This window comes from Anastrepha obliqua, chromosome 5 (genome assembly GCF_027943255.1).
Source record: "Anastrepha obliqua isolate idAnaObli1 chromosome 5, idAnaObli1_1.0, whole genome shotgun sequence".
NCBI classification, from domain to species: domain Eukaryota; kingdom Metazoa; phylum Arthropoda; class Insecta; order Diptera; family Tephritidae; genus Anastrepha; species Anastrepha obliqua.
The window spans coordinates 62,669,574-62,686,373 of NC_072896.1; the positions used below are offsets into that span (position 1 = coordinate 62,669,574).

Genomic DNA, 16,800 nt, shown 5'->3' on the forward strand with positions numbered 1-16,800 from the left:
TTTTATTTTATAAAGGTTTACATAACAATAAAATTATTATACAAACTAAAAGTAGTTCAGCGCTAGCATCGGAGGCTTTCGGCTGGCAGGTTGATTATGGCTCGATTAAATTCGACGAAGTAGATCAGTATCTTTGAGATAGTTATATAATATAGATATGTTACCTTCGGTTGGATTTTTTAATATTTCAAGAGGGTCAATGTTGCGAAAGTAATGATGTTTAGTCGATGCAAGGTTAGGGCATGAAGACAGAATGTGATTTATACTCAGAGTGGAGTTGCAAAACGGGCATAGATTGGGTGGAACGCCTTGAAGTATATGGGTGTGTGTAATTATTGTGTGGCCTAGTCGAAGGCGTATGTATGGTGTGACCATATTCGTTGGGATTGACTCACTAAAACCTGGTTTTACACGCTTAGGATTAACTAAGGAGTAGGAATGGTTATAATTACTCCACTCGCGTAGTAGGTCACTTTGCCTTTGGTGTTTTATGAGACTGTAGACGTCATGTTTAAAGATGATATTGGTTGTAATGGTAGGGGTGATTCTCATTTGTTTTGCAATTTGGTCAGCATGTGTATTACCATTAATATCTGCGTGGCCAGGAATCCACATAATTTTGATTTTTTGTGGCTTGGTAGTTAGTGTCTCTCTTATAAAATCAATTATGTAGTTAGAATTGTTGTAGTTCTGGATGGCCGAAAAGCACGATAAGCTATCTGTGCACACTATGAATTTGCCCTTGTTTTGAATTGCATACAAAAAAGCGTTAAAAATTGCAACTGTTTCTGCTGTAAAGATAGAGCAGAATGGGAATAAGAGTCCATAAGTTATTATTTCGTTTTGCTCTTTTACAACAGCATATGAAGTCTGTTCTGTCTTAGACCCGTCAGTATAGATCAGCTTCCAGCCCATGGCTCTGTAATTCGCTGCGATTTCAGAAAACATGGATTTATATTCTTCACGAGATGTATTCGCTTTACGTTTTAGTGCTAAATTGTTAATAAAGGACTCCTCTTTAAGTAGCCAGGGTGGGTTTCGATGTTTACTGATTTGAACCCTTTGCGGCGGTAGGTTATTATCTTTAGCAAATTTGAGACAGAGATGGATGGTTGACGGTACCTTAGGAATACGCTTTCGAAGTGTAGCAAGCTGTACATCTTTTCGAAGTGCGTTGTTCGATGTTGTTATAAGTTTAGCATAAAGTTTACAAATACAGTCTTCTGCATTATCTGCGATAGAAGTTAGTCCAGTTTCCGCAAAAATATTCTTCAGAGGAGTTGTTGGAAATGCACGTAGAGATCTTCTCAGAGCTGTATGGTAGGGAGCCGAGAGTAACTTTAATTTATTTTTAGCATTATGTCCATAAATCTCCAAGCCGTACTGATAAATTGACGAGATAAGAGCCTTTGTGACGTTTATCAACAATGCCGAGCCGATAAATGAGCGCTTTGTGGACAGGTACTTAATAACTTCTAATCTAGAACTTAGTTTACTTCTTATATAATGACAGTGTTCTGTAAAAGTGTACTTATTATCTAATATTAAACCTAAGAACTTAAGGCTATTTGTACAGTTTATATTAATGTTGTAAAAAGTAAGTGAGGGTACATTGCAATTTAATTTTTTACATATATGTAATAATTTGCACTTATCGGGAGAAATTGAAGCGCCTGAAGTTTTGGACCAGGAATCAATTTGATGTAGAATTTCTGTGTACGTTCTGATGACATCAGTATTATTCGATTTTTTTGAAAATATGAGTACGTCGTCAGCGTAAAGCTGGTGTTCAACAGTGCTAAATTTCGATAAAATCATACTCAGCCCATCAAACGCTATAGTGAAGAGGATCACAGATAAAGGTGATCCTTGAGGGGTACCATTTTTAAGGGGAAAGGTTGATGAATAGGAATTGGCTATTGAAACGTTGATTTTGCGATGGGATAGGAATGATTTAATAAAATTGTACATTTTCGGTCCAACTTTCCATTTATCAAGTTGTCTTAAAACAATATGAATGCCAATGCGGTCAAAGGCTTTCATGAAATCTAGGGACAGGAGGGTTATATGATTTTTATTTGATAATGCTTTTGAAATGTAGAAATCTAAATGGAGAAATGAGTCAATGGTTCCATGACCTCGTTTGAATCCGACTTGGCTGTGATGAATAAGACCTTTAGTATAAGCATACCAGGAAAGTCTAGCAGCAATAATTTTTTCTAATAACTTCCCTAAACAGGGTAGCAGGGAAATTGGACGATAACTGCAGATATCTAGAGGAGGTTTTCCAGCTTTAAGAATGGGGGTAAGAGAGCTAGTTTTCCAAACTTGGGGGTAAATACCAACAGTAAAGATGCGATTATATAATTGGAGAAGACGGGAAATCATGGACAATGGAAGTTGCTTGATCATGGGATAGGAAATTCTATCTCTACCCGGGGTTTTTCCTTTTACTAAAGACAGGGCGGAAGAAAATTCAAGATACGTAATGTCTGTTTCTAGGTACTCGGCAGCTTTTGAAAGGGGCAAACGTAGTGAACGGCCAGAGGTTAGTTGCAGTTCTTTAGCGGCTATGAAATCGGGCTGGAAGCTGGCGTCAGAAGAAGTTGAAGAGAAATGGATGGCAAACTCTTGGGCTATATCCTGAGGAGATAGAAGAATGCCACGGGAGGAATCAAGAGCAGAAATTGTAGGACTTGAAGGTGTCCCTGTCAATCTTTTTATATCAGCCCATATTTTCTTAGTATTTGATGAAGAGTTGATACTGTTTGTAAATTTTCGAAAGCAATCAGCTTTAGCAATTTTTGCTTTGCAACGAAAAATAGCATTTGCCCTTTTGTACTGGATCAAAGTTAACGATGATCGCGAGCGTTTGTAATCGTGCCATGCTTTTTGTTTTTCTTGCCTTAGAGTTGAAAGGAGATCGTTCCACCATAATGGGGCCGGTTTGATAGGCTTGCTGGATGATTGTGGGATGGCAAGGTTGGCTGCGGATCTAATGATTTTATGTATATGTGAGGTCTCTTGATTTACATTAGTAGAAATTGGACGTGAACTGTATATAACAATGATTTTTGTTGAGAAATATCTAAATTTTTACGTAATTGTTTTTCACTTTTTTATACGAGTAGAACCTTGTTACATAAAACAGATTTCTGAAAACAGGTGTGACATTTTTCGGCAACAAGCGTAGAATATTTTTACTTATGCCCTGGTGTGAATGCAATGCTATTTTTTGCAAAACTGTTGCGTGTAAGCCTAAGTTAAGGCGATGAGCTACATAGTGCCAACAGTCGATATTCTCGAGTTTGATACTTTTTCTATGTTTCTATTTACAGACAATAGTATCGACTTAAATAATTGTTCTGTTTTTCTTGGTTTTAAGAAGTTCGCTTTTAGAAGTGAAAAGCATTAAAGCGTAGCTATAAAACAGTCATATAGTTTTAACTATGCCAAACTTAAAGGATAAATCGCATGCTGTCAAAGGAAAGTCACATAAATACCGATCTAAATCGTCTTCCCGATATGCTGATGTGGATGGACGAAAAGTTAATTTCGTTTCAATACCAAACACCATAAAGCTTAGCATGTTGAATAGCGGACTTCTATCGTTTGAAAAAATCAGACTGGAGGCGAGAGATGAAAACAACTCTTTATCGAAAACAATACCACATTTTCCAATAATTAAATCGTATTTTCTGAAACTGTGTGACTTGCGTCGAAAGTTTCCTGTGCTGTACAAATTAGAGTTTCAAATTGCGACCAGAGTAGAGACAAACATGTGTAGACACGCTATGAGGAAAAATAATCATGAAAAAAATCAAAACCCGAAATGTATTCCTTATGATTACAACCGCGTCGTTCTTAAAAAGTCATCTTTTGTTCGTGATTCAGATTATATTAATGCATCTTATGTCGACAGTCTACTCAAACCAAATGCTTATATTGTATCCCAGGGGCCTGTGGAGGAGACTGTAAATGAATTCTGGCAAATGGTTTGGCAAGAAAATATTAGTGCTATCATTATGCTTACTAAAACGTTTGACTTCGCGAAAGTTATGTGTGTTCAATATTGGCCTCCAAACATGGAAGTACATGAAACATATGGCGATATACACATAAACATTGTACGAGAAGAACAGCTTGCGAATTTCCATATCAGAACATTTCATTTATATAAAGTTAATGAAGCTAAGGAAATTATAGACGAACGCCTTATACTGCAGTTTCATTATACAGAATGGTACTCTCATTCCTGTCCTTGTTCTAATGCACTTTTAGAGTTTCGACGTCGAGTTCGCTTGGTTGTTGGAAATATAATTAAAGGTGACGATTTAAAAGGGCCGATGTTAGTTCATTGTAGTGATGGAGGGGGTAGATCCGGTGTCTATTTGTCTATTGATGCAAATCTTGAGCTAGCAGAGGAGGAGGAGTGTTTCAATGTTTTTGGTTACCTGAAGAAATTACGTCAGTCTAGAAAGGGTCTCGTAGAAAATGTTGAACAATATAAATTTATATACGACACTCTTGAGGAGCATATAATATGTGGAAAAACGTGGTTTCCGGTATCCGAACTTTCTGATCGCCTAAAAGTTAAAGCTCGCAGAAATGCATTAACAAAGATGAACGAATATCAAATGGAATATGACCAAATTTGCAAACAGACACCCCGATTTACGATAGGAGATTGCGCTGGAGGACATAGAGCTGATAATCGGGATAAAAATCGGGATGTTTTATGCGTGCCTCCTGATAATTTTAGACCGTATTTAACATCGTTTCAAGAAAACGCTTTTACCCATGTCTCCATGTGCGGTGACCAAGGAGGATAAAGAGGAAATAAACGGTCCGCCATGGCAGCGCCCCATACCATGGTAAGCCCACCGTTACAAGCTGAGGCGGCCTGATAGCGGAGGGCTTCGTTAGGAGACAGTCTAATATTATCCGCCAGCTCCCAAACCCACCCAAAAGGCACGGTTCGCGTTACACCTTGGATCTTCGACTTGTGTGGTACGCGGGAAATAATGATTCTCTTACCCCCAATTTCGGGAGATATTCCTCTATACACTATCTGGGGATGCGCCCTCTAGAGATAACAGGTTCCACGGCCTTTGACCATGCTTCAAAGAGATGAACATCACATAAACAAACGTTGTTACTATCGTTTAAAATTGAAAAATGATGACATTGATATGTGAATTTGAATTTTTTTATTGAAATTTGAATACAGGTACTAATACCGCGCAGCTGACTATTTTTTTTTATTCTACTAAATGTCAACAATACATGAAAAAAATTTCAGACGGTATAAAATGAGTTGCTAAAAATTGTTTTTCGAAACGTTTCGTACCCTCCCACATTCACTCCCTAACATCTTAACCAAGTTTCAATAAACAAATCGTATTACCGTATTAAATACTTTGTCTAAATTATTTATGCGGCATTACACTTAACCCAACCTAGATGCAGTCCTAACAAAGTAAATTACGAATTGGCCGTGGAAAAGGTGTAATTCTCGAATTACTAACTTAGCGAATTATGTGTCGTGGGAACATAGCATTAATTTTGAGTTAAATCGATATCAACATTACTTCTAGAACATTAATGCATTCATGTTTCTAGATTCGATACATCGCTTCCATTCAGTTGCTTCCATTCCTCCTATTCATGTGTAGAATTTAATTCGCGTTATTATTATATTTTGATTATTATACCATAATGAATGAATCGGTTAATGAAGATATTGGTGGATATGATAATGAACTTTTAGCTTTGGATGCACTTTTGGCAGGCATTGAAAATGAAGGATTAAAAACGAAAGGAGTTGAGAAGAATGTGGTAAATAATATCCACTCGAACGATACGGATAAAGTTGAATACTGCCTTGAAAGCAAATTCAATAAATATGGTGGCAATATAATTCAACCTGTATCCCAGCCTTCTGAAACAAGTGGCTCACACCTGAAAGGATCATGGCTCAGTGGGCGGGAAGTGTCAACTCCTACTGACCCTGTATTTGGTTTGCGAATTATTAATCCTCAAATTTCTACTGCTCTGCTAACGGAGAGAATGGCTAACCGGAAAGCTGTTACGTTCAAAGAATTACCTAAGTATATATTAAAAGATTTGACAAGCGATTGGGTGATTGCTGGTGTTATATTATCTAAGGAAACGAAGTGTTCTAAAACTGCCAATCCTTTTTCAATTTGGAAACTCTCAGATTTGCAAGGAGACATTAAAACGATATCGGTTTGTTTGTTCCAAAATGCACACGATGAATTGTGGAAAACTCCAACTGGAATGTGTGTAGCCATTCTAAACCCTTCCTTAAGTGAAAACAATAATTATAACAGGGAAATTGCTAATCTGTCTATTGACTCTTCAAATAAAGTTTTGATTTTAGGAAAGTCTAAAGATTTAGGTGTATGCAAAAGTATAAAGAAAAATGGAGAGCACTGTAAGAATTTCGTAAACGTCAGCGAATTTGATTTTTGTATTTTTCATATGCGAAAAGAATATAACAAAACTACTTCCATTAAGAAAAACGGAAGACTGCTAGGTAAACAACTAAATGTGGGCATATTCCAACAGCATCGATTCAGACCATCCACCTCTAAGTATATATAAACTAAAACTAACGAAATTAATTGATCACATGGACATTTTTATCTACTTGGTTTGCTATGGTGGGATGGTTTGCATGATGATTTTAGAAATCGCCCTGTATTTTATTTATATAAGTACTTCGTTGTTTATAACTTACTGTTTTTAGCCAGCAATATTAAACTTGTAGGACTGGAGGCAAACGCATCTGCCATGCAAAAAGCTATTAATGTGATAAGGAAATGTCCTATTGAAAAAGTAGATCCTAATTCAATTCGCGGAACAAAAGAAGGTAAAAAACGCGCAATGGAAGTTCTTCACGAAATGAATGAACCAAACAAAAGAAAAACTGAAGAAACCTCTAAGATTCACTTGACGGATATTTTAGAAAGAAATTCAACGCACAAGGAATTTATAGATGTTCGACAGAGAGAAGAAGAAGAGAAATATTTTAATAGACTTGAAAAAAAAGAAGCAATGGAAAAAAAAATGCTAAACACATATGAACTGCCTTGCAAAGCTGTTATATGTAGAAATTGCGAGTATACCGCCTTTTCCGCGGCTGATCGCTGTAAAGAAGAACTGCACATTCTGGAAATAATTGATGCTGTAAAGCGTTTTTTTCAATGCAAAGACTGTGGGAATCGTACAACGTCTCTTTTTAAAATTCCAAAGTTTAGTTGTATGAAGTGCACTGGCTCAAGATGGGAACGTTGCGCCATGTTACGGGAGCGGAAAGTACATGATTCCTCCAAAGAACTTTCCGTAAGAGGGGATGAAGAGAAATTTTCGCGAGGCAAATCGAAAATGAATATCAACCTGCTACTGCCAATAGATTAAAAATAAATATTTGTAAAGTTATTGAGGAATATGTTTGATTTAATCAAAATTGCTTGTTGTAAAATACATTAAACCCGTTGTACAACTTTCAATAAAGAATGAAATGCATTTATTAATTGTGAAGACTTGCTTGTATATATAAACATCAATCACCTGAACGAAATCTTTGATTTCAAAGTTTGGACAATTGACGGGAAATACATATATACAGTAGGTTCTGTTTTTATGCGGTTTTGAAATAGTGCGGTTTTTTTTTTTAATTACAAAATGCATGTCGACCTATCGGGAATTGTACATATAAACAAGATTCTAAACCAGCTAAGCAAAAACTCATCACAGATTACATCAGAAATGCTAACCCTACAAGTATGAAACCGCCTGCATAACCATCTAGATCAGACGTGTACATTTCTTCAAGTGACGAAAGTGATTTTACGCCAAATCCTAAACGAATGCGCAACATGTAGGTATTGTCTGATTCTATTTCTGACGTAAATTTATTTTTCGATTCTGACGTTTCTTAAATAAAGATATAATTTTCAAAAATACAATATTTTTTTTATGCGATTTTATTTAATTATTTCAGATTCATGCGGTCTATGGAACGTATCTATAGTTATAATATGGGACTAGTACCCTTTTTTTATGCGATTTTATTACATTATTTCAGATTTATGCGGTTCTTAGCACTTTTGAAACGTATCTATAGTTTTACTATAGAACTGGAAGCTTTTTTTATCTACTTTATCTACTTTTTATCTACCGCATAAAAACAGAATCTACTATATATATGTATATTGTATATAATTGGCGCGTACACCCTTTTTGGGTGTTTGGCTGAGCTTCTCCTATTTGTGGCGTGCGTCTTGATGTTGTTTCTCAAATGGAGGGACCTATAGTTTCTAGACGACTCCGAACAGCAGATATTTTTTGTAAGGTGCTTTTTCATGGCAAAAATACACTCGAAGGTTTGTCGTTGCCTGCCGAGGGGCGACCGCTATTCGAAAAAACTTTTTCTTAATTTTGGAGTTTCGCCGAGATTGGAATCTACGTTTTCTCTAAATTCCGAATTCTGTAAAGTCGGTTTACTGGCGATAGTTTAACGTGACAACGTCATAAGAAAATACTGATGGAAAGGTTGCATTTTTCAAAAGAAAATTTTAATTTTATTTGTTTGATAGATATTTTGTATGGATATAGAGAAGGAGGTAAATGGAATCGCAATGGAATAGGTCAAGTTACATTTACACAAACGTAAAAAATGACGAAACATTTATCAAGTTCATGAAAGATATGTTCAATTTCGATTGAGCTTCAGACGTTAATAAGGCAACAACACTAAGAGGCAACATCATCGATTTGCCTTTTTCAAGACAACACACTCGAAACACCCCCTTTCATTTCCTACTTTTCCTATCACCGTCCTATTCTCAACAGAGAAATGGTTCATTACCATGCACACAGGAAGAAGGCATATGCAAATACAAATATGTGAATTTATATACAAATGTGCATATACATACATATATATGCTCACTCAAGTAGGAGAGAGCCAGATGTCGAACATTACCGAATGCGAGAGCCGATTGTGCTCTTTGTCGTTCATTCCGCGCTTTCGTTTGCAGTTCAAGCAAGGTAACGACCATGAGCAAGGTAACGGCGATTGAGCAAGATAACGACGAATAAGCAAGATAACGACGATTGAGAAAGATAACGACACATTTTATCGTCCGTGCAGCCGGCTAAATGGAATTATAAGACATTATCACGTCATAATGTAAGGGTTACATTTAATAGAACTTTGACATTTTGTTGTCATATGATATGCTCTATTTCGACTGCTTTCAGCTAAAAAGTTTTAGTTACCAACGCTATTGCATGGTTTCGAGTGATACACTCATTGTGATAGTGTGTGCCGTAATGAACTTAATGCTTTGTATAATAAAATTGCGAGATAAGTTTACTGTAAAAAACGTTATGACCACATTTCCGTTATTGCTAAAAAAAATTGCATCAGTATCTTTCGACGATTTACTTACGTGTAAATATTTAGTGTTGCTTCAGAAGATCAAACCTACTTGGAAACCCAGTAATCTCAAAGATCGATTTATGTTTTCAAAATCCCCTTTCCCTTTGCCTGAACTTCAATACTTTGTGTTCTGTGTCCGTCTTTGTAATACCCTACCCCAAGGCGAATCTAATAAGTGTAGTGTGGGTAAACCAACTGTACATCCGAGTGTCAGCCATTCGCATCATCTTCGTATACTTCTAGTTCTAACTTCAAACCGGCTGGGCAACACAGTTCGTTCTGTTTTCTTTCAATTCTACTTTCTTTTGTCGTGATATTTCTATGTACAAAACGTTGTTATTGATCTTACGCCACCCCCTCTAGTGAATGTGTCTTGATCTCCCGCTTCAGAAATAACTTAATTCGTTATTGTGCCGAACATTGTTGAATATAAAGTACTCCAATATTTTTTTAAATTTTTGAATTAATTCCAATTAATCCCCACCACTACTACCAGAGAACGTAAATTCATAGAGAAGGCGCAGGAACGAATGGACAGGTTAAATGTCAAAACACATCAAAACGAGGGTAGGAAGTTAACAGAAGAGAGTTAACATAGCGGAGCGTAGTCAACAGAAATAAATATAACGTTTGCATTGAAATGTAAAATGCCATGATTTGATGTTAGGGAAAAGAAAATAACAGAAGACTTGTACATTTTTCTTTCATGCTTATTTGCCGTCGGCATTTTGCATGCGCAAATGGGTTATTTCTTGTGAGATGATAAATTAATTCTAAGTAACGCAATAGCACCGTAGGCCTAAGTAGCTAGTGTGCTTTATCAATTAGTGTTATATTTCATATTTCTCTAATAAATAATAATATTATAATTCTAAGTATATGCATGCATGAATATGAAATTTTAAGTATCTAATTGACTAATTGTATTGAATTTAGGTCTATTATCAAAATTATTCAAATATCATAACACAAAAAATAACTTTGTAAACCATTCATTTACATCAACGGTTATTATTCAGCAATATGTTGTACTTTTTAAATTATTATATACATATGTATGTATATTCATATACTACAAAGCGTTGAATATATTATATATAACATCTACCATCCATATTCATGTGGCCAGAAACAAAATCTTGACCTGCCTCAAAACACAGCTCATACATATGTATCTACATATAAAAAATTCAAAAGCAAATAGACAAACGTATGCAAACATATTCCTAACATATGCAAAAAAACTCATCTAAACCTTATTCGCGTACATATACATATGTATGTATGTATGTACATAAATATGAATACATATGCTGGGACAATGTACATATGTACGTAAAAGTTTCTATTCTAAGCAAAACAATGAATATTCGTATATATGTACATATAACCGCACATACTTACTTTATGCCTCTACATCTGTATGCTTCCAAAACTAAAATTCTAAGCCTAGCGACTACAAGAACAAAATGCATTCCTAGGCGTAGCTGCTGCGGCCATAATTATTTACCCGCGACGGCGCTGAACAGTTTCAAATATTAAAAAGCACAACAAAAACAAATTCATTGATAAGTTCGAACTCATATTTCTACGAGCAAAGTACTTTCATTCATAAAACGAGCCGCCCATATGCCAATTTTCGCGACCATTCGAAAATAGTCAATATTGGAATATTTCGCGTTGAATTATTTGCCAATATTTGGTAAATCTTGAATTTTTGTCAAGTCGAGTGGCCGCGGCTCCGTACATATGTATGCATCAATATATGTATGTAAATATGTGTTCTAAATTCTCGACAACAATAGCAAATCGAAATATTTTTTCTGTCGCAAGTGCTCGCAGTCTCATATGTATGTATGTCTATGGAAGTTTGTAGGCATGTATTTATGTATATGCGTGTTTGCTTTTGCTTCATATGCAGATATTCATTTGATTTAGCTGAACGAATATGTATGTATATTGATTTTGTAAGGAAATCCTGTCGAATTAAATTATTGGTATATGTTCATTTAAGTTCTTCTTACCAAATAAATATTATTATCCTTAAGAAAATTGAAACACTAGTTTTTTTAATCTCTATTTTTTATTTTTACCAACAAGTAAGTTAACTACTCATATATAATTAGTATATATATTTTACAATACTATAAATAGGTATTTATTGTACATTTCCTGAAATGAAAAAAATATATAAAATTGTGAAAGCACGAATTACGAAATTGTTCTTATATTATAACAATTTCTCACACGACTTCGATATTAACATCGATTAAGTCATATCAGATATCAATCGCGCTACTATGTACTGCACTTCGTGTGCTGTGGAATGAGTATTAATACCCTGACTAGCTCGGACCCGATAAAAGAAATTTTCTAGACAATCTTGGTTTAACTTTCCAAGGAAAATAAATTTTAAATTTTAATGCTGTTGAAAAAGTTCCTCGCACAATTCCAGCATCGATTTTATTGTAGTACGAAAGCCTTGGATACATTTAATAGTAGAATATGCACGCATATTGTAGACATTGGACTAAAGAACTCGAAGTAACTTAATAGTCTTTCAACTTTGCCCCTATCATCCCGCTTCAGAGGAGACCTTAATGGATTTGTTGACTGGAAATGCTTTGCATCGAGTTCATCAAAAAGATCATTCATTTCTTTAACAAATATCTGCGTGGGCTTGACAAAATTTATCAAGTTTTCGTCATTACCAAATAAATTTTGACTACACATCATGTAAATACCTGACGCTACCGAATTGCTCAATACTTGTGTTGCGCGTGAAACTCTAATTTTTTCGAAAATGCTTGGGTAAATATGAGCCTCCCTCAATTTTGGGCAAATTTTAAAATTGGAATTCTTTTGATCAATATCAAATAACTTCCTAATGACCTTAAAGCTTGCAGTGCCATGGGCGGTTGGAATATCATATTTCATAAATACATTACGGATGGACTTTATGAGATGGCAATAGTCAAACATGCAAAAATTTGATATTTATGCACGACAACGATCCCAAACATACTGCGGGACTGGTCAAAAACTGGCTTTCGCAGGAAAATATTACCCAGCTCGATTGGCCAGCACAAAGTCCGGATTTAAATCCAATCGAAAACTTGTGAAATGATGTGAAGACGATGGTTGGACAAAAAAAATTTAAAAATATCGATGAACTTTGGGAAGGTGTACAGGAAGCATGGAACTCTATCCAAAGGGGACAGGTGCCAAAAGTTAATAGAGAGTTTACCACGCAGGTGTGAAGGAGTTATACAGAATAACGGCTATTCTACCAAATATTGATATGGTAAATAATAATAGTCAACAATCTTTTCTCATTTCTTACAAATATTTCATATTTTTTACAGAAATCAAAACTGCGCTAAGTCTTTGTCCAAATCCCACTATGACCAAATAAGAATTACTTCTATTTTATCATATTTTTTCTAGGGAAAACTGTCTACTTTAAGTTATTTTGTCTTATAATAAAGTGTTAAATATATTTAGTTAAAAAAACTGGATTTATTTTGATTTCATATCATTTAATCGAGCATTATATTGAACTCTTTTTAAGTGCGCTAAACATTTGACCATAGCTGTATGTCCTATGCTAATATATGTATATAAACATGCATACATACAATTACGCGCAATTTTCATAAAAAGACCAAAAAGAACAAATCTGTAAACATGCATACAAATCATATGGACATATCAAATGAACAACTCTGTTCTGTACGCAAGCAAATGTAAGCTAATGTAAACTACATTTTGCACACATGCTTTTCACTCTCTCCTTCTCATTTCCCTCCGGCAGCCATATTAATTAATTTCCTACTGTTAACTTGTGCTGATTTCATTTTCCTACCCGTATTTTGTTAGAAGGACCGGGCCGGGACTGCGCCTTCTCTATGAATTTACGTTCTCTGCTACTACTACTAATTTTTTTGAGAATTATGAATGTTTAGTGGAAAAGTGTGAATCAACAATGATAAAATAAGATATTGCCTTCCAAAGTCGTTCTGTCGATATGCTCCGAGAATATACAAACAAAACGAAGGGAAATTATATATTTGTGAAGAGAATGGAAAATGAAAGTAATAGAAACACATTTCTTGAGACGGCGTCATCCGGAGAAAAACTGCAAGTGGGGGTATTTTTTATTTATTTATTTATTTTTTTTTTTGTTTGTGCTTTCACAATTTAACACGCGGAACTTTCTTTCATTAGTTTGTTTAGTTCAAATGTCACAAATACAATATTACCAAACAGTTCACTGAATTTTCACAAATCCCCCCTCTCATAAATTTTCTCTTTTTTATATGTTTTGTTCGTTTTTTTGTATTATTAAGATGACTAGCGGCACACTCGCCAAAATCGCGAAAAATAAAGTAACGCTTTTGGGAAGACACCACATTCTGTATTAAATTCGCCTTGGCTCATTATAAAAAAAGTGAAAGCACTCTTCTACTTCCTCTTTTTTGACGGCCACTCTTGGGATGAGTTTGACCGACAGTGAAGTGTGCGATGGTGTGAGTGCTTGGTCGTTTTGTATGAGCGTATTGGTGGGGTTGCTGTACCAAATTAGAATTTTTATGATAAGATTAAAAATAATACATAGAAAAAAATGCAAAATAATATCTTTGATCTCAAAAATTTACAATATCAAATATTTGTAATATATTTATATATGTATATTATACATATATTACTATTTTATATATGTATAAAGTGAAAATGAATAAAAATCATTGTTATAATATATTTATATATGTATATATAATAATATATATGTATAATATACATATATAAATATATTATAACAATGATTTTTATTCATTTTCACTTTTTTATAGAAGCTTGTGGTGTGGCATTTTTAGGCAACAAGCTTAGAATATTTTTACTTATGCCCTGGTGTGAATGCAATGCTATTTTTTGCAAAACTGTTGCGTGTAAGCCTAAGTTAAGGCGATGAGCTACATAGTGCGAACAGTCGATATTCTCGAGTTTGATACTTTTTCTATGTATCTATTTACAGACAATAGTATCGACTTAAATAATTGTTCTGTTTTTCTTGGTTTTAAGAAGTTCGCTTTTAGAAGTGAAAAGCATTAAAGCGTAGCTATAAAACAGTCATATAGTTTTAACTATGCCAAACTTAAAGGATAAATCGCATGCTGTCAAAGGAAAGTCACATAAATACCGATCTAAATCGTCTTCCCGATATGCTGATGTGGATGGACGAAAAGTTAATTTCGTTTCAATACCAAACACCATAAAGCTTAGCATGTTGAATAGCGGACTTCTATCGTTTGAAAAAATCAGACTGGAGGCGAGAGATGAAAACAACTCTTTATCGAAAACAATACCACATTTTCCAATAATTAAATCGTATTTTCTGAAACTGTGTGACTTGCGTCGAAAGTTTCCTGTGCTGTACAAATTAGAGTTTCAAATTGCGACCAGAGTAGAGACAAACATGTGTAGACACGCTATGAGGAAAAATAATCATGAAAAAAATCAAAACCCGAAATGTATTCCTTATGATTACAACCGCGTTGTTCTTAAAAAGTCATCTTTTGTTCGTGATTCAGATTATATTAATGCATCCTATGTCGACAGTCTACTCAAACCAAATGCTTATATTGTATCCCAGGGGCCTGTGGAGGAGACTGTAAATGAATTCTGGCAAATGGTTTGGCAAGAAAATATTAGTGCTATCATTATGCTTACTAAAACGTTTGACTTCGCGAAAGTTATGTGTGTTCAATATTGGCCTCCAAACATGGAAGTACATGAAACATATGGCGATATACACATAAACATTGTACGAGAAGAACAGCTTGCGAATTTCCATATCAGAACATTTCATTTATATAAAGTTAATGAAGCTAAGGAAATTATAGACGAACGCCTTATACTGCAGTTTCATTATACAGAATGGTACTCTCATTCCTGTCCTTTTTCTAATGCACTTTTAGAGTTTCGACGTCGAGTTCGCTTGGTTGTTGGAAATATAATTAAAGGTGACGATTTAAAAGGGCCCATGTTAGTTCATTGTAGTGATGGAGGGGGTAGATCCGGTGTCTATTTGTCTATTGATGCAAATCTTGAGCTAGCAGAGGAGGAGGAGTGTTTCAATGTTTTTGGTTACCTGAAGAAATTACGTCAGTCTAGAAAGGGTCTCGTAGAAAATGTTGAACAATATAAATTTATATACGACACTCTTGAGGAGCATATAATATGTGGAAAAACGTGGTTTCCGGTATCCGAACTTTCTGATCGCCTAAAAGTTAAAGCTCGCAGAAATGCATTAACAAAGATGAACGAATATCAAATGGAATATGAACAAATTTGCAAACAGACACCTCGATTTACGATAGGAGATTGCGCTGGAGGACATAGAGCTGATAATCGGGATAAAAATCGGGATGTTTTATGCGTGCCTCCTGATAATTTTAGACCGTATTTAACATCGTTTCAAGGAAACGCTTTTACCGACTATATAAATTCTGTTTTTGTCGACGGATATACTAAACCCAGAGAATATATTGTTACGGAATGGCCACTGAAACACACGTTAGGGGAATTTTGGTCTCTCGTGTACGATCAAGAATGCTCTGTAGTTGTAGTTCTTTGTCAACCTCCTTTAAATTCACAGAACTTCCCTTCTTTTTGGCCACACAAGCTGAAAATGGAAAAGTACGGACCGGTATTCTCGGTACATAGCGTTTCTTCAAAAAACTACACTAATATAAAGCAATGGGAATTTAAAATTAATAAGAAAATCGTGTCTTTGACGGAAATGATGGCAGGTGTTAAAGCGCCTACGAAAACTGTTCAACTATTTCAACTTACATGTTGGCCTATGGGGCATAAAGTACCGACTTCAACTAACTCGCTTGTATACCTTATGAATATGGTTGAGGTTTGGAGACAAAAAGTTGATTATGGCCCAGTTTGTGTTGTCTCTCCAGATGGTAGGAGTCGTGCTGGTGTATACTGTGCAGCTAATGCCTGCATTGAACAAGTGATTCAACATGGAGAAGTTGATGTTTTCCAGGCTGTAAAAACTGTTCGTCGACATCGACCGCAGCTTATTGAAAATATGACAGAATACAAATATTGTTACGACTTGGTTCTGCATTATGTTCTTCATTTTCTTAACAAAACTAAATAAGTGACTTTCATAAATTGATCAAATATTAAGCTTGGTTTGGTAATTGTATTATTTTAATAACATAGTTATACTATATATATATTATTAATTGTATTAAAGGTGTACAAAAAAAATTGAATATATTACTCTTGATAAGAAAATTCGTGAGTTA

The 16,800-nt window shown here is 34.9% G+C and overlaps 3 protein-coding genes across 4 annotated transcripts; all 3 read left to right on the forward strand.

Moving 5' to 3' along the window:
• The first annotated feature begins 3,352 nt into the window (after positions 1-3,352).
• Positions 3,353-4,931, forward strand: LOC129246960 (receptor-type tyrosine-protein phosphatase T-like). The gene has a single exon (XM_054885728.1). The coding sequence runs from the start codon at positions 3,450-3,452 to the stop codon at positions 4,830-4,832; it is 1,383 nt and encodes a 460-aa protein (XP_054741703.1). The 5' UTR covers positions 3,353-3,449; the 3' UTR covers positions 4,833-4,931.
• Positions 4,932-5,631: 700 nt separating this feature from the next.
• On the forward strand, positions 5,632-7,566 carry LOC129246959 (protein MCM10 homolog). Of its 2 annotated transcripts, none has more exons than XM_054885726.1 (2): positions 5,632-6,559; positions 6,773-7,566. In XM_054885726.1, exons 1-2 carry the CDS (start codon positions 5,719-5,721, stop codon positions 7,441-7,443), a joined length of 1,512 nt encoding a protein of 503 aa, XP_054741701.1. In that variant the 5' UTR covers positions 5,632-5,718; the 3' UTR covers positions 7,444-7,566. The 2 variants fall into 2 exon arrangements, with proteins under 2 accessions (XP_054741701.1, XP_054741702.1); XM_054885727.1 differs by having other exon boundaries at positions 6,794-7,566.
• Positions 7,567-14,520: 6,954 nt separating this feature from the next.
• LOC129248387 (receptor-type tyrosine-protein phosphatase kappa) lies at positions 14,521-16,742 on the forward strand. The gene has a single exon (XM_054887918.1). The coding sequence runs from the start codon at positions 14,619-14,621 to the stop codon at positions 16,647-16,649; it is 2,031 nt and encodes a 676-aa protein (XP_054743893.1). The 5' UTR covers positions 14,521-14,618; the 3' UTR covers positions 16,650-16,742.
• Positions 16,743-16,800: the final 58 nt, after the last annotated feature.